Source organism: Hyperoodon ampullatus, assembly GCF_949752795.1.
Source record: "Hyperoodon ampullatus genome assembly, chromosome: 1".
Classification (NCBI taxonomy): Eukaryota; Metazoa; Chordata; class Mammalia; order Artiodactyla; family Ziphiidae; genus Hyperoodon; species Hyperoodon ampullatus.
Genome location: NC_136914.1, coordinates 197611448 through 197631717, shown reverse-complemented (window position 1 = coordinate 197631717; position 20270 = coordinate 197611448). Strand labels below are relative to the sequence as shown.

The 20270-nt window shown below is 48.4% G+C and overlaps 1 protein-coding gene across 1 annotated transcript in view; it reads left to right on the top strand.

The window, feature by feature from the left end:
• The window catches only part of TLL2 (tolloid like 2), a gene marked incomplete at both ends in the record, with an annotated part of 137630 nt that overhangs the window by 105622 nt on the left and 11738 nt on the right, over positions 1-20270 (top strand). Inside the window, 7 exons of the mRNA XM_079708879.1 lie at positions 1357-1459; positions 8029-8145; positions 9147-9292; positions 9742-9937; positions 18364-18489; positions 19264-19424; positions 20079-20259. Coding sequence (XP_079565005.1) covers positions 1357-1459; positions 8029-8145; positions 9147-9292; positions 9742-9937; positions 18364-18489; positions 19264-19424; positions 20079-20259 — 1030 coding nt within the window. The remainder of the gene's footprint in view (positions 1-1356; positions 1460-8028; positions 8146-9146; positions 9293-9741; positions 9938-18363; positions 18490-19263; positions 19425-20078; positions 20260-20270) is intronic.

Here is a 20270-nt window from a genome sequence, read left to right as displayed (position 1 = left end):
GCTCGATAGCAAGGTCCCCCCGAGTGGGAAAAGCCATAGATAGGGTCAGAGGTGCAGGAGCTGGGGCAGTGCGCTTCAGGGGACTCTGGAGAGAGAAAGAGCTGAGAGGCGGCGGGCAAGGTACACGCCGAGGACGGGCAGGGAGCCCGCTTGGGAGCTGCAGCCAGACAATCCCGGGCACGTTGCATGGCGGGGCTTGAAGGGGGGTGAAGGGAGAGGGCAAACCTGACCTCGGTCTGGGCCGTCTGAGTTGGAAGGGGTGCAGCACCTGTGTGCCAAGTCTGTAGAGCCCCCTCCCCCTCCACTGCTTGTGGGCCGGGGCACCACTGAATGGCCTCAAGTGTGTCCAGAGATACTGGAAACCTTCCTTCCCAGTCCCTCAGCACCCACCTCCCCAGCCTTCACTCCTCCTCTCCTCTTCTGCCCTCTCATTCCAGACACGCGCACAATGACCCTGCTGGATGCACAGTGCGGCTCCCCAGACATCTTGCTCTGCTCGTGTCAGTCCCTTGCATCAAAATTCTGTCTGGCCCTCCTTCTCTGGCCCCTGGACCCCTATTCTCCTTAGGTTAAATGCCACCTCCTCCGAGAAGCCTTCTCCAGATTTTCCTGGGCAGAATCTAGTTCTCCTTCCTTGGGGCTCCAGAATGCCTTTCTGTCCATCCCTTTCTTCTCAGCATTTATTCCATAGTGTTCTAATTGGCTTGGCACATCTGCCCTTCCCTCATTCTCTGAGCTCCTTAAAGGCAAGTACTCTGTCTTACTGATCTTTCTATCTTGATTGGCCAACACAGACTGGCACACAGTAGGTGGTCAACTAACAATGGTGGAAGGAAGGAATAAATGAATGAACGGACTAACTGTAGGAAGGCTATTAGACACACCACACCTCAGAAGAGTGAGGTCATGGCCAGGAGAACATCGATCACAGAGGTGCTCGGATGCACTCGGGTTCACCCCAAACCCTTTGGAATGATTGATGATGTTTTAAGATCTTTCCGTATCTCTAAACTCCATTGACCTCTTACCTCCTTCCAAATCCCCAGTCTCAGCGCATCCCGACCAGTCTTTTTAATGCATCTTGCTTTCTATAAACCACCAAGTGACTTCAAAAGCCCAAGTTATTCCCCAGACAGAACCAAAGAACCCATCTCCTCTGTTTATTCCCCATCCTGTTTAAGGTTTATTATTGAATGTCATGAGGTTTCCTGTGAATGTGCTTTTGAGAGGACACTCCTACTGTGGTCTGAGAGCTTGTATGCTAAAGGGTAACGTGAGAACACCGCTATGCCAGACGTATCTTCAAAACTCCTCAGGCTTGGCTGCCAAAACTCACTTTACGGTAACTCTTTGCAGATCGTCTTAAACTTCACATCCATGGATTTGTTTAAAAGCCGCCTGTGCTGGTACGACTACGTGGAGGTCCGGGATGGTTATTGGAGAAAAGCCCCCCTGTTGGGTGAGTTGACTTCAGAAAGCCTTAAGAGAGGAGTGCTCAGATGCTGTCTGCGATGCTGTTAATATTTGGAAGGGTCCATCCCGCCAGTCACAGGAAGCTCTCACGGGTCGGTGTCATTGTAAAACTCTGAACACTCCATTTGGCCGCACATGTTAAAAGCTTTTAAAACTGCGAATACTCTTTGACCCAGCCGTTCCACTTCTTAGAATTTATCCTAGGGAACTAATTAAGGAAGTGTGCAAAGCTCTCGCTACAGGGATGTTCAGTGAAGCAGGAAACATTGAAAACAATTCAAATATTCAACAGTAGGGGTTAGATGAATAAATTATAATACATCTTTTCAATGGAAAACTATCCAGCCATTAAAAATAAAGTTGGAGGGGGCTATTTATTGATACAGAAAGATGTTCATTGTACATTGCTACACAAAAGGTTTTGCAGAATAGGATATGCAACATGTAGGATTCCATTTTAACAAAAATACACTTGTATATCGATGCAGGCGTTGCAAAACCAGATGCCTTCGGGTATCAGGTGTAAATGAGTGAGATGGGGCTGGTGTAATAAAGTAAGAAGTGGCAGGGAGTGTGGCAAACTGAACAGTAAATATCCTGACTCAACTTACCCAAAACAAAATTACTGAAAACATTGAGCAGCCTGGATTTGACTGGAAGCAACCATTTTGTGATCTACAATATAAATATTAAGTAAAACAAGAAATATAAATTAATAACACACAGTGGTTATTTCAGGATGATGGAGTATTTTTTTTTAATTTATTCTGTTGTTGTTCTTGGTTTAGCTATATTTTCTAATTTCTCTATGATGAGCATGTATTTATTTGGGGAGATGAACAGTGCTTGAACTCATCCATGAAAAGGCAGGTGGACCTTTGAGTGAGAGAAGGTAGGCAGGTGGCATAAAGAGAAAAGTCAGTTCACTCAGGATTGGTCACCAGAGGCAGATCTCTCAGGGTGACCAGGGAAGATTAACGTCATATAGAGGACCAATGGCATCAGTGTTAGGACAATGGACATGGGGACTCGTTTGGCCAAGAAATGTCCACCATGGTGGAGCCAGAATGAGAAGCAGAGTCATAAGGGGCCAGCTGGGAGGGTGTCTGCTGAGAGTGGGTTGTCCTCATTTTTAGAGTGCTATTCAGGGTGGGCTTCTGAGTTGGACCAGCATAAGTTCGCAGTGCAGGCTTTGTCCCTGGCATGTCTTCACGTAGGCAGAAAAGCCATACTTGTTATGCTTCGAATGACTGCCCTGAGTGTGAGCTGCTATTAGGACAACTGACCAAAGATGGAGGCCAGAAAGAAGGGAGAGAGCTAAGGGGGGGAGTTCACTGTCAGACTGAGCCCAACTTCGTTTCAGATTCTGGGGTAGATCAGAAGAGACAGGGACAGAGGGTCTGGCTGGACCCAGGGGGGCCTGGCAGATACTAAGCTTCTGTATGGCCATAGGGTCTCAGCCAGATCAGCTACCACTGGGAAAGGCACACAAGCCCACTCAGTCCAGAGGGCCATGAGTTTAAATTCCTAAAGGTACAAATAGATAGGAATTTGTAAAGAAGTTTTGATGAGCGCCCTTGCACTCCGAGAAAGGAAGCACAGGGTGGGGGGCAACCTCATGGTTTGGTTTGTATACTTCTGGATTATTTGGCTCTTTTACAAGAATGCATTCAGATATTATTTTATAATTAATAAAAGAAACTGTTTGGGGGGAGTTTCATGATAACATGGAATCTCGGGGACCTTAGAGTCACTTAATCACGCACCTTCATGAGAAAACCACACTCCCCAAGTGCAAACCGACTCGCTAAGGCCACACAGCCTGCTGGTGGCTGAGATCAGGTCAGAACTTAGATGTCCAGCTGATGGGACAAGGGGACTGCTGAATCTAGACGGGGCTCCCCATAGGACTGCCGTGATTCGTTGTTTATCTGAAATTCAAATTTAACTGGGCTTCCTGTATTTTTGTTTGCTAAATCTGGCAACCCTATACCCCCCAGGGAATGTGATAGACTTAAAAAGCTCAGGAGGGGGAAGCTCTCTGTTCCTAAAGTTCCATGGAGAGGGCCAAGGCACGCTCCTGAAAATGGGCACAGGCAGAGGGATTTCCAGCTGTTCCTTGAACTTGAAACAAGAATTTTCTCACTACAGATCCTGGGAACTCTGATTACACGTTCATTGATTAGATGGAGCTTTTGCTGTTCGTCATTATCAACGATGGTTTTTTGTTTGGGTTTTCTTTGCTTTGCTTATATTTTACACACTTTTGCAGTGAGTGAGTGTATGTGTGTGTGAGAGTGTGTGGATGTGAGAGAGAGAGAGAGAAAGAGAGTGTCTGTGTGCGCACGCGCGCGCCGAGTGTGCTGTAGCCAAGGCATGGCCCCGCGCCTGTAACCGTCATTCTTCATTTGCAGGAGTTCTCCTTTGCCAACTATTTGGCCTGCTCTGATGTTTCCAAATGCAGTTGTTAGTGAACTTTTGTGCTTGGAACAAGTGCATTGTGTGGGCCGAGCTGGTCCCTGGGAGGGGTCAGTGCCATGAAATCTGCCGGGAGGAGGCAGGTCAATGCCCCTTTGGCAGGAGAGAGAGCGGATTAGGGCGGATTGTGAAAGTATGCATCTTGCTCTGAAAAACTGTGCATCGCATATTTTCCCAGGGCAGTGTGTGAAAATCCAGGCATAATGGACGCATAACTTTTTATGAATGAACCCTTTATGACTCCCCGTGGAGTCCACTTGTAGTGTCCTCATCTGCATTTCCTCTTCTTGATATCCTTATTAAACTCCTCCTCCAAAGGCAGGAACCAGATTTCAGTTTAGGAATCTGACACCTTTTCTCTAGTCCATTTTCTCTCCAGCCTGCTAGTCTCCTTGGGAGAAGGCTGTTTGGGGCCCAGCTTTTCACATAGTGATTAAAGGGAAATGTAAGTAGATTGAGAACATTTCACAGCTGCTTAAAGATAGCAGATTGTTTTTTTCAGTTTCGGGGGTCACTGAGGAGATTGCACCTAAAGAGGGGAGGAAGGTGGCTGCATACAGAACTCATCCAGTAATCTGAAACACTGGCCTGTTAATTGGATTCCCCTCCCTTATTTCTGCTAGAGGAATTACTCTAACAACGCACTTTTGTAGGCAGAACGGTCCTCGGGCATTCTGTCCCACTGCAACGCACACAAAAGCTTTTCTTCCGCCTTCCCTGAAGTGGGGAGGGAAGTTCAGAAAGGCCAGGCTGGCCAATCAGTGTCGCGTGGCTCCACTACTAAGGGCTCTCTGGGCAGGGGAGGCCCCCCAAATGAGCAGAACCAATGGCATGAATCAAACTGGCCAGCCTGGTATTGCCACAAGTTTGCTTTATGGTTTGAGTCTTTGATCTTCATTCCTATGTGTCTGTTTCCAAATTGGGAAATGGGAATAGTGATTATATTCCAGACAGCAGATTTGATGTCTACTGATCCAAAAAAGGTGCAGTGTTCAGAGCTGCACCTCAAACAGAGGAGTTCCTTTGGATGGTGGTGGCGGTGATGGTGATGATGATGAAGAGCATGAGACTGATGATGAAGGTCAAGATCTCAGGCTGCCAGGATTCAAATCCTGCTGCCACTTACAATCCTGAGTGTAACTCACACTGAGTGTAGCTCAGCTCAAATTCTCCAAAGCTCAGTTTTTTCAGAAATGAGATTAATAATAGCACCTATTTCAGAAGGTAGTAGGGAGGCAAATAGAAAATCCATGTAAAGTGTGTAGGACAGTGTCTGGCATAGTCTGGTTCAATTCAAAAGGGAGCTTTTATCAGAACCATTACAGTGAAGGTGAGAGTCTGGAGACATCAGTCCAGGGACAATGTAGAGGGTTCTAGTTAAGAATTACAAGGTGATCTGGGGAGACATTGCTTAGACATAATTTGTAATTTATTCTACCAAGTCTAGCTCTGCCAAGGCAGTAAAACACACCTGAGCCGGTATTTCCTGTCTCTTCCGGGGTACAGAGCAGAGGTGGCTGGTCCTGTGGCCCTGGTTTCTTAGGCAGCAAGGTGGTGGAAGTCCCTCTCTCTTTTGAAAACTTCCCCAGCGGCTGTGACAGCTGTTTTTTGTTGTTGTTTTTTTTTTTTTTGCGGTACGTGGGCCTCTCACTGTTGTGGCCTCTCCCGCTGCGGAGCACAGGCTCCGGACGCACAGGCTCAGCAGCCATGGCTCACGGGCCCAGCCGCTCCGCGGCATGTGGGATCTTCTCAGACCGGGACACGAACCCGCGTCCCCTGCATCGGCAGGCGGACTCTCAACCACTGCGCCACCAGGGAAGCCCGACAGCTGGGGTTTTAAAAGGAGAAATTTGGACTTGAAACTCGGTTTGGCTAAGAAAGAGTTCCTTTTGTGAACCGGCATTGCTTCACTGCTGTTCAGTGGCTCCGTCTTCTCACTCGTGAGCAATACTTCCCCAGGCTTACATGCAGTTTTCCAAGAACTAATTGGTACTAATTGGCCATGCCCGAGGAACCATTATTGGAAGTGTATAGACTGCTGATGGATTTTTCCTTACCCAATTCTCAACAGCAGTTTTAGCTCATCTCCCTTAATTTTAAGCTCCCCAAATCCAAAAGGCTACAGGCAGCCAGAATCAGAAGGAAATGGAAGGACATTAGCAACCTCTACCCCTGTGTCTCCCCAAAGAATGTCGACCACAGTTGGCCACTAGGAAATGTCTGTAGTGGTATTTATTACTCCCCCAGTCTCATCCCCCCGCCCCATTTCTCAGAAGGGCAGAGCAGTGTTACAGCTTCAAGGGGTTGATCCAGTGGCTAACACAGTGCTGGCCATAAGAGGATACCCAGTAAACATCTGTCAGATGGACTTTAAAACATTTTTTGGAGATAAAATTCATGCACCATAATACATCTCATCATTAGCGCATGTAAGTCAGTGGTTTCAGTGTGCTCACAGAGTTGTACAGCCACCACAGGCTGAGAGCATCTTCATCATCCCCCAGAGAAAGCCCATACCCATTAACCGTCACTCCCCCTCCCCCCACGTTAAATGGATTCTTGAGTGACTCACACAGTCAGCGTTTGGTGGAACCACAGACGCTTTCCATTCTGAGAGACCTTGGCTGGTCTGTGTTGTGAGCTGATGATGAGTATGACTCAGTCCATCTCCCACCCCACCCCTGTTCTTGCCCTGGCTGCCATCCTTCCTGTGGCATTGGAAATTATATGGCCAAGGATGACCATGCCCTGGGAAGGCCTGGCCTTCCCCCTTTTCCTCCGTAAAGGGTCCACATTTCACACAATGTACCCATGTGTCTAAGAAATACACATTTATTTGTATGTTCAATACCACAAGTTCAGTAGCAATTATGAGCCCCTTTCCATCAGGTAGTGGGAACTTAATTACAGTCAATTTGTGGTTTTTCCCGCAGGGTGCCAGTGGGGGGCACACTTTGTGCCAGGGCATGGTGTCTGGCACATTTCCATCCCAACTGGTATTGCTGGGATGTCCTCATCCCCCTCTTGTCTCCAGTCCTCTGTCCACCTAAGTGGCTGCGGTGCCTCCTCCTTGTCTCAGCCCTAGGCCAGTTCAGATTGGTGCCAAGTCCACATCTCCCTAGAAGACGTTCTATGGGAGACGTGCTATGTATGGCTCCCCAGGCCCTCTGGGCTATGGGAAAGTCGCTTCCATCCCCTCCCAGGAGTACTGTTGCTGCCATCGTGTCCTGCTTTCCCTGAAGAACTCTGTATGCCTGTCTCCTGGCCTAATGTCTTAAGAAAACATACAGACACTCCTGTTCTGACCCCAGGTCGGACATGGGGAATCCAGGGTCTTGTTGCCCCTCCAGGCTGTGCCAGGGACTGCCCTGGGGGCACAGCTCTCTGCTTCTCCCAGCTCCTTAAACTTCCTCGGGGTCTCTATCAACCTTCTCCACCCAGGGCACAGGGACCTTTCAGAGGTTCCATGGTGCCCTCTCCAATCCTCTCTCTCCCTCTAGGAGAGGATTGCTCCACCATCCTAGGAATCTTTCTAAGACTACGAGGCAGGGGAAATGTGCTCTTATTCACTGTGTATTTTCCCAAATCTTTGGGATTGTGGCTAGACTTGTGGAATCCAAAAGCCAAGAACTGATTTTGTCATCATGTGTCTTCTGGCAACCCTTCCCCGAGACAAGGAAGGCATAAGGCATGCCCCCCAAATAGAAGGGTGTATATGTAATAGAAATACCAGGGGGGACACTCATCACTTGCTCAGACCACCATCCCACCACTGGCCTTGCTGGGACATCCTCATCCCCCTCAGCACCTCAACAAGACCCACTGGTAGGGGAGGGGGTGCCTGGGCCACACTCAGGGTATTTGATTGATTGGAGTCTGAGACTCTCCTGAAGGAGGCATACAGGCGTGTGACTGTTTCCATCCCAGCTTTTAATCCTGTATGTGCTACAGGATGAGTTGCCTAGCGAGGACTGCTCACCTTGAACCGCATTTGAAGCAGCACTGCTCTCTCTCTGCCTGCACTGAGTCCCTCCGTGCTGTCCGCCAGCAGCCTGACCGTTCTTTTCCGCTTCCCAGGTAGGTTTTGTGGTGACCAAGTCCCAGAGCCGCTCATATCCACAGACAGCCGGCTCTGGGTGGAATTCCGAAGCAGCAGCAACATCCTGGGCAAGGGCTTCTTCGCGGTGTATGAAGGTTTGTTCATGACGAGAGAAGCTGCTGGCGTGGCTCCTGATGTGCCTCAGTCCTTCACGTGCAGCTGGTGTCCCTTCCCACCCTTGCACGTGTGGCAGCTGCCCAAGCCCTGAGGGTGGGGCAGCACCGTCCCCTTCTCCCACCATATGGAAGCTGAGAGGCTAGCTGGGCTCCCTTTGGGACAGGCGCCATCTACCTGTCACCACCCTGCTGAACCTTCATCCAGTCCAGCGGGGATGGTGTTGGGGGTTATAGAACACTGTGGAAATGAAAGCAGGCTCTGAATAACTGTGTGAGCCTGAGCAAAGAATCCAAACCTCTCTGAGTTTCATTTGTGAAAAGAGGACTTTGGACAAGGTCAAGGAATTTCCAGCTACGTTTCTTGGAAGGGCCTCTGAGGCCACCATGGTGGTTGAGTTGAGGGAACCAGTAGGTCTGGGCTCTAGGCAGCTGCCACCAGGGCAATTCTGCTTCTGTTTGTTCCACATATTGGGTTTCTCTGGCTAGTTACCCCTGTGCCCGCCCTCCACCCAAAGGAAAACACTAAATAGTTATTAAGACCCCTTAGGGACTTAAATTGTAATTTTGGAGAGACCAAAGCTTTGTTTTTATAAAGGAAATAGTGTGCGTGTGCGTGTGTACACATCACTCTGTACCAGAGGCCTCCACCCTCTGCATCAGAATCACTGGGGGATCTCAAACCCCCGGTGATCGCCCAGACACGCTTGATCAGGAATTCTTGGGATGTGGCCCTGGCTCCCGTAGTTTGAAAAATCTCCCAGGTGATTTTGATGCACAGCAAAGTTAGAGAACCACTGCTCTACATGGTTATTTTCTTTATATGAGAAAAATTCAGAGTTGCAAACACTTGAGATTATGCCTTTCTGGAGGCACAGTCTTGGTTGAATGGAAATGAAAATGTTGGCAAGTGGAGCCACCTAGTGGTGTACTTCCTTAGTAAGCTCTGACCAGGGACTTTCCTCCTGGCTCTTTTTCTAAAGCTACCTGTGGGGGAGACCTTAACAAAGATGCCGGTCAGATTCAATCTCCAAACTACCCGGATGACTACAGACCTTCCAAGGAATGTGTTTGGAGGATTACGGTTTCCGAGGGATTTCACGTGGGGCTTACCTTCCAAGCTTTTGAGGTGAGTTCGCTGATCTTAGACACTGTGCTCTATAAAGATACGTTTCCATTTTTTGGTTGAAAACAGGAACCTAAGAGGCCATTTCAAGTCCATGATGCATTTTGCCAGGACATCTGGTATCAGAGCCTCTGCAGGCTTTGAAATCACATCTGCCTCCTTGCTGAAGGCTGCTGGAGAGGGTGGGGGAATAATTGAAGCAGAAGTCTAGAATGGGATCCCAGGGCGTTTTGTTGAATCTTTCTTCCCTGTTTATCATGGCTTAATCTCTTTGCAGCTTGATTCATCCTTGACTTGCGCAAGTAGGAGACAGCTTGGAAAAGCCCAGGACACGTTTGGGTCCTTTTGTCTCTTAGTTAGATTTTCAAGAGTGATATTTAGGTTCCTTTCTTAAATTGAAAACCTTAAGGCCAAGCTGCTGTCTTTCACGTTGTCTCCGTTTCTCTGTTTAGATCGAAAGACACGACAGTTGTGCATACGACTACCTGGAAATCCGCGACGGCCCTGCGGAAGAGAGCGCCCTGATAGGCCACTTTTGTGGCTATGAGAAGCCAGAGGATGTAAAGTCCAGCTCCAACAGAATGTGGATGAAGTTTGTGTCTGATGGCTCTATCAATAAAGCAGGCTTTGCAGCCAATTTTTTCAAGGGTATGAATTAGCAGTTGTTTCCATTTTAGTCACAGGTTGAAGTATTGCCCCCCTGGCCTAAGAGTCACAAAACCCATAGGGAACCTTAGCACCAAACAAGGCTTCCTGCAGTGAGGAGGCAGCAAGCCGTTTCAGAGCTGTGCGTAGATTCCCCAGCGGGGTTCACGACTGACTCAGGAACAGGCTCAGACTGGGCTTCTTTCTTTGTGGGAGAACGTTGTGCTGCCGCACTTGGAAATTAGGTTTATAAGTTTCCAAGGTCAACTTCATGAACCTTAGTGAAACTGAGCATCGATAACAATACATATTTGTGTAGTCACTATCATTAATTGAGCACCTACTGTGTGCCAGGAACGGTGCAAGGTACTTGACTTACACTATGTCATTTAATTCCCAAAATGAACCTCTGAGTTGGGTTTAGATCATGCTTGATCAGGGTTGAGAAGGGCTGCTCAGGGTCACACTCAGTTAAGTGGCAGATCAAGAATCTAAACACAGTCTGACTCCTAAACTCAAACTCTTTCTAGAACATTGCCTTGCATGCCCTGATGTGGGCCAGAGAGGCAGCCCAGGTCTTCAGCTCCTGAAGCATCAGCTCCCAGTCTACAAGCCTACCCTCAAGTGGGCAGAGCTGGGCAGGGGGCAGGGGGAGACTGAGAAGGTGTGGCGCACACAGGAAACAAACCTCGGTGCCGCCTTAGGGACTGACTGCTCTGTAAGATCTTGATAAAATCAGACGCAGAATGGCATGGGAAGACCAGCATTCCTGGCCCCAGCAGAGCGAGCTTCCTAAGACTCTTTTTTTTTTAACATGTTTATTGGAGTATAATTGCTTTACAGTGGTGTGTTAGTTTCTGCTTTATAACAAAGTGAATCAGTTATACATATACATATGTTCCCATATCTCTTCCCTCTTGCGTTTCCCTCCCTCCCACACTCCCTATCCCACCCCTCTAGGTGGTCACAAAGCACCGAGCTGATCTCCCTCTGCTATGCGGCTGCTTCCCACTAGCTCTCTATTTTACGTTTGGTAGTGTATATATGTCCATGCCACTCTCTCACTTTGTCACAACTTACCCTTCCCCCTCCCCATATCCTCAAGTCCATTCTCTAGTAGGTCTGTGTCTTTATTCCTGTCTTACCCCTAGGTTCTTCGTGACCTTTTTTTTCCCCTTAGATTCCATATATATGTGTGTTAGCATATGGTATTTGTTTTTCTCTTTCTGACTTACTTCACTCTGTATGACAGACTCTAGGTCCATCCTTAGACTCTTTTGAATAGATAGGTTTTCCTTCTCTGCTCTCAGAGCCCTGGAATTCCTCAGACCACATGCTAAGACGAAATATTGGCTATTCCCCAATGCATTGTGACTGGGCGCCCACCAGCACACCAGCAGCCACTGAATGGAGATCTCCAATCTGCAACTGGTGGTCCCCAATCAGTGACCCCTTCCTCCCTCCTCTCCCAGGGCTCCTGGCTGTGCTAACCCAGAATTCCTGGTCCCTTCCTTACTCTGTCTCCCCATCTGCCCCCTCTTTATCCCCTTCTCCCAGGTTTTAGGTGAGCAGATGGTGTCAGAAGAACCCACTTCAAGCTGTGTGACCCTGAGCAAGCATCCCTTTGTCCTTACTGAAGCCCCTGTTTTCCTCTCTGTAAAACAGGGAGAAGGAAATCTGCCCATTTTACCCAGCCAGCTGTGAAGCCCCAATGAAATGATGGCTGTGGAGATACTTCATAAGATGAAAAGTACCACACAAGTGTGTGGGATTTTTTTTTTTTTTTTCTGCTTTGAGCCATCTGGGGACAGCAAACCCAAACAGAAACAGAGCAGAATCCTAATGCTCTGAGTAATTGGAGACAAAGTTTAATTCTTTCCCAAGCGAAAACAAACAAAAGACCAAAAAACCAAGCCACATCAAGTGTATTTCAAATGCAGTTCGCCTAGTGGTTGTGGTGGGAAGAAGGACATGGGAGTCTTAGTAGAGATGCCTTAGTAGAGATGCCTTAGTAGAGGTGCCTTAGTAGAGGTGCCTTAGTAGAGATGCCTTAGTAGAGGTGCCTTAGTAGAGGTGCCTTAGTAGAGGTGCCTTAGTAGAGATGCCTTAGTAGAAGTAGAGATGCACAGCCCTCGCCTCACCCTAGCCCAGACTGCACCTGCTGGGTGTCTCTCTGCCTGGGGAGACCCCCGTCTGACTTAGCGGCCGCGCTGGTTGGGTCGCCTACAGCAAGTGATAAAACCTCTCTGAGCCCCAATCTCTCTACCTGTAGAAACAATACTACCAGGTTATCGCAGAGTTATTGTCAGGAGAAAATGAAATAGCATTAAGTGAACACACATGGTGTCATGTTTAGTCCCATTAATTTTTTTTGCTAAGGAAGGAATCTCTGAAGTGGTTATTTTTCTCTCTGGAAAAAATGATGTGACAACTTCTTCTTGCAGTTGCCGTGTGTCACTTTCTTATCGCTGCTGTAACAAAGGACCACAAATGCGGTGGCTTAAAACAACACAAACTTATCATCTTACAGTTCTCGAGGTCAGAATCCCTTGCCTTTTCCAGCTTGTAGGGGAGGCGCCTGCACTCCTTGGCTGGTGGTGCCCTTTGGTCTTCAAGCAGCAAGGGCAGCTGAGACCTTCTCAGGCTGCATCCCAGACCTCTGCCTCCATCATCACGTTTCCTTTTCTGACCCTGACTCTCCTCCTCCCACTTTCAGTTGTAAGGACCCTTGTGGTAACAGTGGGCCCACCCAGACGATCCAGGATAATCTTCCATTTCAAGAACCTGAAATCACATCTAATCACATCTGCAAAGTCCTTTTTGCCACGTAAGGGTAAGGTAACATTCCCAGGTTCCAGGACTATGATGTGGACGACTTTGGGAGACCTCATTTTACTTACCATGTCACAGATAATCATGAGGTTTTATTCTAATTCTGTTTATCCTAATTCTCCCATCCTTCTCCTTCCCTGACTTCCACCCCCAGGTCCGTAAATTAGGTGTTGGGGCTTCTTTCCAGTAAGAGAACTGGTAACCAGTTGGCACTAGCCCACCCACATCTCATCCCTGGCTCTGCTGACGATCAGCATTGCAATTTTTGAGAGGACCAGCTAAAACTGGAGGTTAGGGTTTCCAGATTGAACAAATTTTTAAAAACCGTTTGCCCAGTTAAATTCAAAGTTCAGATAAAGAATGATCTTTTAGTATATGTACGTCCCAAATATTGCATACTGTACTAAGAAATAATTAATTGTTCATCTGAAATTCAACTTTAATGGAGCCTTCTGCTTTTTTTGTGGCAACCCTACTGGAGATGCCAGTCAGTGCAGTGGAGAGGGGTGTTTCTCTCTGTGATGCTAAACCGGTTTGTAAGGGACTGTCTAGAGCCTTGGCCTGCTCTGAGCAACCATGATAACTAGCTCCATTTTAGTGGTTAGAAAATGCCATCTTCTCCCTCTTCTACCTTGAACATTTATTCAGCAGTCATCAAACTGTGTCTCAGGGGCTGTGGTACAGAGGAGAACAAGGTCCTTGTCTTTAAGAGCTCAAGGTGACAAAGGAGACCTGTGAGCCAGTGGGCAGTGATAGGGAAGTGTTGACATCGGAGGAGGGTCTCACTCAGCATGGGGGTGGGGTCAGCACCCAGCCTAGATATTCAAGGACATGTCAGTTGGCAAACAGCTTTTTAGATGCCTGTAAAGGTGTTAATTGAAGCCCATCTAGGCTAACTTAGTGCACAGGCCCAGCTTGACACCTTTTTTATGTCAAGAAGGATTGTAGAGAGCCACATTTAGAAGAGAAAGAACTATATGGCATTGACCTTGACCCTGAATCTTCAAAGAGGAGTCATGTCTGGTGGAAGCCTCTTTGGGACCTATTAAAGGAGAAAGAAAAGACATCTATCGAGTATGCCAGAAGCTGTACCAGCTACCTCACTTTGTCTCCAGAGCAACACCTTGCTTGGCATTATTACCCCCATTTTAAAATTGAGGAAACTGAAGTTCTAAGGTGGCCGAGCTAGAAGTAGGCCCTGCATGTGCAGGACTTCACAGCTCACTCTCTTTCCTCTGCAGAGAAAAGAGAAAGTAAAGTGAAGGGATTTGAATTTTTGATTTGATTCTGACATTCGTCACCCTTCTGCCATGGGAGTATAGGGAGAAGGGCCCTGGATTTAGCCTCTGCAGTTCGGGGTCTAGCCCTGCCCGCACACTTCTTACCAGCTCACTGCTCTCAGGCAGGTCAGTTTTCCTTTCTGAGACTTGATCCTGCCTGCTTTGTCCTCTGCTGTAGTCACAGTGCCAGACCCACAGTGGGCTCAATAAATACTTACAGGGCAGCGGATGAATGAATAAGGCTCAGATTCTCGTTTGTGGATTGGGCTTCTTGCTCCCTGCTCTGCCTACCTTTCAGGGTTCCCACGCAGATGAATGAGGCCAGAGACCACAGTGCAGAGCAGTGCTGTCCAACAGAAAGAGGAGGCAAGTCACAAATGCAAGCCATGAATGTAACTTTCAACTTTCCAGCAGCCACCTTACAAAAAAAAAGAAGAAGAGAAAGAAAGAGGCAAAATTAGTTTTAATACTATATATATATATATATATATATATATTTTTTTTTTTTTGCGGTACGCGAGCCTCTCACTGTTGTGGCCTCTCCCGTTGTGGAGCACAGGCTCCGGACTCGCAGGCTCAGCGGCCATGGCTCACGGGCCCAGCCGCTCCGCGGCATGTGAGATCTTCCCAGACCGGGGCACGAACCCGTGTCCCCTGCATCGGCAGGTGGACTCAACCACTGCGCCACCAGGGAAGCCCTAATACTATATTTTATTTAATCCAAATATATCAAAAATGCTATCATTTAAATATGTAACCAATATACACAATATTAATGAGAGATTTTATGGCTTTTTTTTTCCACACTAAGTCTTGGAAATCCAGTGTGTTTTACACTCACAGTACATCTGAATTTAGAATAGCTGCATTTCAAGTGTTCAGTAGTCACATGGGATCTAGCACAGGTTAGCCCAGGTCTAGAGCCCCGACACAGCCAGCTCTTTGTCAGTCTTTTTCCAGCAAGGCTGTCAGTAGGATGTCCTGTGAGCACACAGGGGCCAGTGAGTGTGTCAGGACTTCTCCAGTAAAAGAAAGTGGAAGAGTAACTACAAAGGCCACGCAGAAGAGTTGGACCAGCCAAAGAAGCTCTTGCCTTGGTGCCAGTTGGCAGGAGTCTCTGCCCAGGGCCCAGCTGGCACGTGGCTCTGTCCAGGGTGCCAGTTGGCCTCTGCATCCCTCTCCTGGCACCAGATGGAAGTCCCTCTCAGAGCCTGCTGGCGGGGCAGCAGGCAAAGCACCTCACATCTCTGCTTACTTGGGGAGATGGGAAGTGCATTTTCGGGTTGGCAGGGCCATTTTGGTGCCACACTCCCCACATAAAGAATGGGAGGGTTTCCCACCTTGATCCCCATGCTCCACAGTCCCAGTGCTGATGGCCCACCATGGGATCTGTGATGTGGGGGACTGGCTCCCTTCAAGGTACTTCAAAAGCTTAGGGATGTGCCTTGCCTTCCCTTTCCTTAACTCTCTCTGAAACAATGTTTGGGATCCTACCTGAGTCATCTCATTATCTAACCTCAGAATGGCTCCTTCTTTCACTGATACTACTTGGAGAAGGCAAAAAAAAAAAAAAAAAAAAAAAAAAAAGCCAGAGTCAGCAAAGCTGATCCATGATTCAGCTTCTTCCCCCACCCCCAAGCTCTCCCAGATCTTTCTGGGTTGCTTGGCCTTGGCCACTGTAGCCCAGAGCAAGCACGAGCCTGTGGGCTTGAAGCAGATGATACTTCATTCCAGTGTGGAGGTGATGCAGAGGACACCCAGGCTCCCCCTGAGAGCAGGGCCCCTGATTCACTTCCACACCATATACCCGAGCTGGAGCAGGGGTGGAAATGGCCAAACATCCCACTGCTCTTTCTGGAGAGAGCTCAAGTGTAAACATATACCTTTTACCCATCTTCCTGGGCCAAACACCCTACCCTTCTAGTCTTTGGAGGAAATATACTCCCTTTGCTTTAGGTGCAAATCCAATCCACCAGCCTCGCTCCCTCCACATGGCTAAGATGGTGCCAGGAGACTTATTAGTGATCCTCCTTTTCTTGCCTGTGACAAGCGTGTGTCCTGCCCATCGCATCTTCTGACATCAGTCTCCCCCAGCCACCCAGCTTGGCCCTTTGTTTAACTTGCTCTATGTTGATGGGCTCTTTCCATGGTTCCTTTCCGCCTTCCCGCCAGTTTCTTGACTCTGCTGTGCTGCCTTCCTGCCCGTCTAGTCTTCCTTCATTGGCCCATCCTTTTTCCTTCTTTCTGTTCCTGGCTTGTCTCTCTCTCCCCTCCCCAGGCCTACTCTACTCTTCCCTGATTCAGGGATGCCAGGTAACCTTATCCTTTTCACTACTCCCATCATTGTGTCTCTCCATCCACTGGAATTTCAAAAGCAACCCTGCTCTTTTCTAGAGCAATAGCTAATGTGTATTGAGTGTCGATATGCTGGGTACTTCCCAGGCATCATTTTCAATCACCACAACCCTAAAAGCAGATATTATTCTCATCTTAAAAGTGGAGAAAGGCTCAGAAAGGTCAAATCATCCAGTTTATTGAAGGAAGATCCCCTGGTGAATCCAACCCAGGTCTGTCTGGCTCACTCTAAAGACTGGACTTTTTCTATTCCTCATTGTTATTGATTCTCCTCCTTTTATACTTTTTAGCAAATGTCAGAGAAAGTACTTTGCCTACTGTAAAGTAGTAAACAATTGCAGGATTGTTACTACTTTAGCGAACTTAATACTTATACTTATTTGAAGCTATGGACAACTTCAACCCCTTGTCTAGAGCGTGTCTCCTAAGCCCAGTCTCCCCTACTGACCAACTTATTTAAGCTCTTGTTGAGCCCAAGAGCACATCACTCTTAGAGTCACCTAAGTTTACCCCTCACTATATGAAATGATGGAATATTTACAAACTATCCTGCACCCAGTGACGAGCCACCAGGTTGATGAGTATTTTGTGCATCATGGATCAGGGAGATTGGAAGGAAATGTGTTTGAGTTGGAGTTTATTTGAGTTGGAAAAAGGAGATATGGTGGTTGGAAGGTTTGCATTTTCTGCTGGACCATTGGGTTGGAAGTTGCAAGGAGTCAGAGTTTTTAACAATTCAAATTTCAAAGGACAAGAAATACCTTTAAAAACAGTAAGATTCCTATCTAGATGTTTTCCAGCAGGGTCTGAAAAGCCACCTACCAGAAATGTTACTAAATGGATCCTTGCTGAGGTGGCAGGACTGGGGATCTTTTCAAGTCTTTACCAACTTGAAAATGTCCTCATTTATTTTATGTGTAATGCGAGGTCTCTTGAGATTTCGTGAATTCTGTCCTTGCTCTGTTCTTACCTTCCCTTGCGTTAGGAACCAACACTTCCACCCACTCTCCAACCCTTTCTTCTTCCTAGGCTGGGCTTTTGTTATTGTTGTTTGAAGATGTCTCTGTGTCTAGTTGTCCTTTCATTAGACTCTGTAGCTGTGTTAGGCTACAACCTGCATGCTCTTTAGGGATAAGTGTACCACAACTTGGCAACAGAAAACAATGATCTTTTCCTTTTACTTCTGATACTCTTCTTGGAGATGCCCAATGGACTGGGTTTTTCTTTTCTTTAGTGGTGCATGGGCTGCCATGTCCAGGGAGATTCTCCAATGAGTCCCACGTTCTCCCTCTGGACAGCGTCCTGCTTGCTGCTATTTAATTGCCCCAGACACATCATCGGACACTTGTCGGTGCTGAATCCCATGTAACTCCCCTGCTAACTCTGTCTCTCTGTGGCCTCTTCCTGTAGTTTCTCCTGGAGGCATTGGCTCACCTAAGCGCCAGCGTCTTCTGTAACCTTGAAGATCACCTCTTCAGATTAGTGATAAAATGCTAAATCACAGCTTCTGGTTCTATCCCTGGAGAATACTTATACATCTTCATCTAGGAACGTGTCCCTTTGTCCTTACCCTTCGCTTAATGTCCTGAGACGTTCCGCATTTACGGGGGACCCCCAATTTTACGGCATTGAAATTGATCATCTTTGGTATGAAAACTTTGAGATTTTCTAAGATCACAAATACTGCTGACTGAACCCTGCAAAGAATGAAGTTATACCAGGCCCGGTCTCCTCTCAAAGGAGCCCTGCTTCTGGCTAACAAGTTAGTCTTGTGTGTTGTCAAGATCCCACTCGCTGCTGTGGCTGCTGCTGGTTTCTGAGACGTGGACAGGGGACTCCTTGGAAGGTGGTCACCAGGAGTCGCTCTTTTTCTTAGAAGGAATCCCGGGGTGTGGTAAGCGACAGGGAACAGACCCGGCAGCTTTGTGATAACTTAACCATGGTCACCTTCCTCCCCAACAGAGGTGGATGAGTGCTCCTGGCCAGATCACGGCGGGTGTGAGCAGCGCTGTGTGAACACTCTGGGCAGCTACAAGTGTGTGTGTGATCCTGGCTATGAGCTGGCCTCTGACAAGAAGGCGTGTGAAGGTTGGTGTTGGACCTGCCAAGCTGGAGTGAGAGGGGATGGGGGACAAGTCTTAGGAGAAGGGGGACAGATGCAGATGGGGCAGCTGTTTGGCTGTGAAGTAACAATGGACAGCTGTGGGGATGATCCACCTCCTTCCTGGAGGGAAAAACAACTCGATGAAGCCACAAACGTGAGATGACTTTAACGGACTCCACCCCAGCAACTGTGCAGGTGGAACCATGGTTCATTTTCTTCTGTGACTGTGTGAAATTCATATGATTACTAAGGTAGCAAATAAAAGCAAAGAATAAGTATGAGCACTTTGGTGTGACTCAACGAATAGTGCATTTCATTCATTCCATTCCTACCTGGCTGGTGGTGTTTTCCTTGCCCACCTGAATGAGTCTGCTTGTTCATGGAACCCAGGGACGTTGCCTAGCTTGGTGCAAACATTTCTAAATCTTGCAACTTTGGGCAGCTACAAGTGTGTGTGTGATCCTTGGTCCAAGTCATGTGAAGTCCCCAGCTATGCCACTGAGTGAGAGGTAAAGCACAAACGCATCGTCTTTTTCTAAAAAGCTGTAAAGACTTGTCCTCCACTCCTTCCCTCCAAATCCTCAGTTGAAACAGACTAGAAGAAAGGAGGCTGAATTAATCAGTTCAGATGGTCTATTTGTTGTTGTTGTTATTGCTGCTGTTATTAAAGAACAGCAGGGCTTATTGCTGCTTGGGGGAAATTGCAGCCACTTGGAAATAAAACCAGATGAATCTTGCTTTTTCTCCCCCTCGTGCAGTGGCCTGTGGCGGTTTCATTACCAAGCTGAATGGAACCATCACCAGTCCTGGGTGGCCAAAGGAGTATCCTACCAACAAAAACTGTGTCTGGCAAGTGGTGGCCCCCGCTCAGTACCGGATCTCCCTTCAGTTTGAAGTGTTTGAACTGGAAGGCAATGATGTATGTTTCTGCACTCCAATTGACTGGGGAGCGTGTTGGGATGTGGCTCAGGGTTGAAAACTGCCAAAGGGCTCAGCAGGTGGGGAGGTGGCCTCCTAGGGTCGTGGGGTTGTAGCTGGGCGGAATCTGGGGGGTGTTTGGTGAGGCAGTTCCAGCGGCACACCCTCTGCAGATGGAGGGCTTTGGTCCTCTCGTCACTGATAAATCCGAGGAGAATCAGGACAAGAGAGGAGGAGGTGGGTCTTGGGGGTGGGGGGTGGGGCGAGGTGGTCAGGACAGGTCCGTCCCCTGGGGTAGGAATCTGGGGCTTGGCGTCCAGCTGGGAGGAATGGAGGCGGTGAGATGCAGCTGGGGACCAGGGTGGCATAAACACCCCATTCCCTCCCTTGGGCGGTGGTTATGGGATCATCAAGTCAGCCAGCCGAGGCCCAGGCAGAGCCCTACAGCTGGACAGCTAGTCAGGCGTGCCCCCTGTCTGCACCTTGGGCTGGAGGGATCCCAGTAAGAGTCGAGAGGACCCTCCCGCTGGGCCTGACAGAGCTCGACTGCCCACCTGGCAGGGTTCAGCTCTCAGGAAGGCAGCCCTGCCATGCGCCAGGGTCTGCGGTGGGGACTGGAGGGCACCGGGCGGCTCCCCATGGCTCCCCCCTGCAGGTGTGTAAGTACGACTTCGTGGAGGTGCGCAGCGGCCTGTCCCCTGACGCCGGGCTGCACGGCAAGTTCTGTGGCTCCGAGACGCCCGAGGTCATCACCTCGCAGAGCAACAACATGCGCGTGGAGTTCAAGTCCGACAACACGGTCTCCAAACGCGGCTTCAGGGCCCACTTCTTCTCAGGTGTGCGGGTT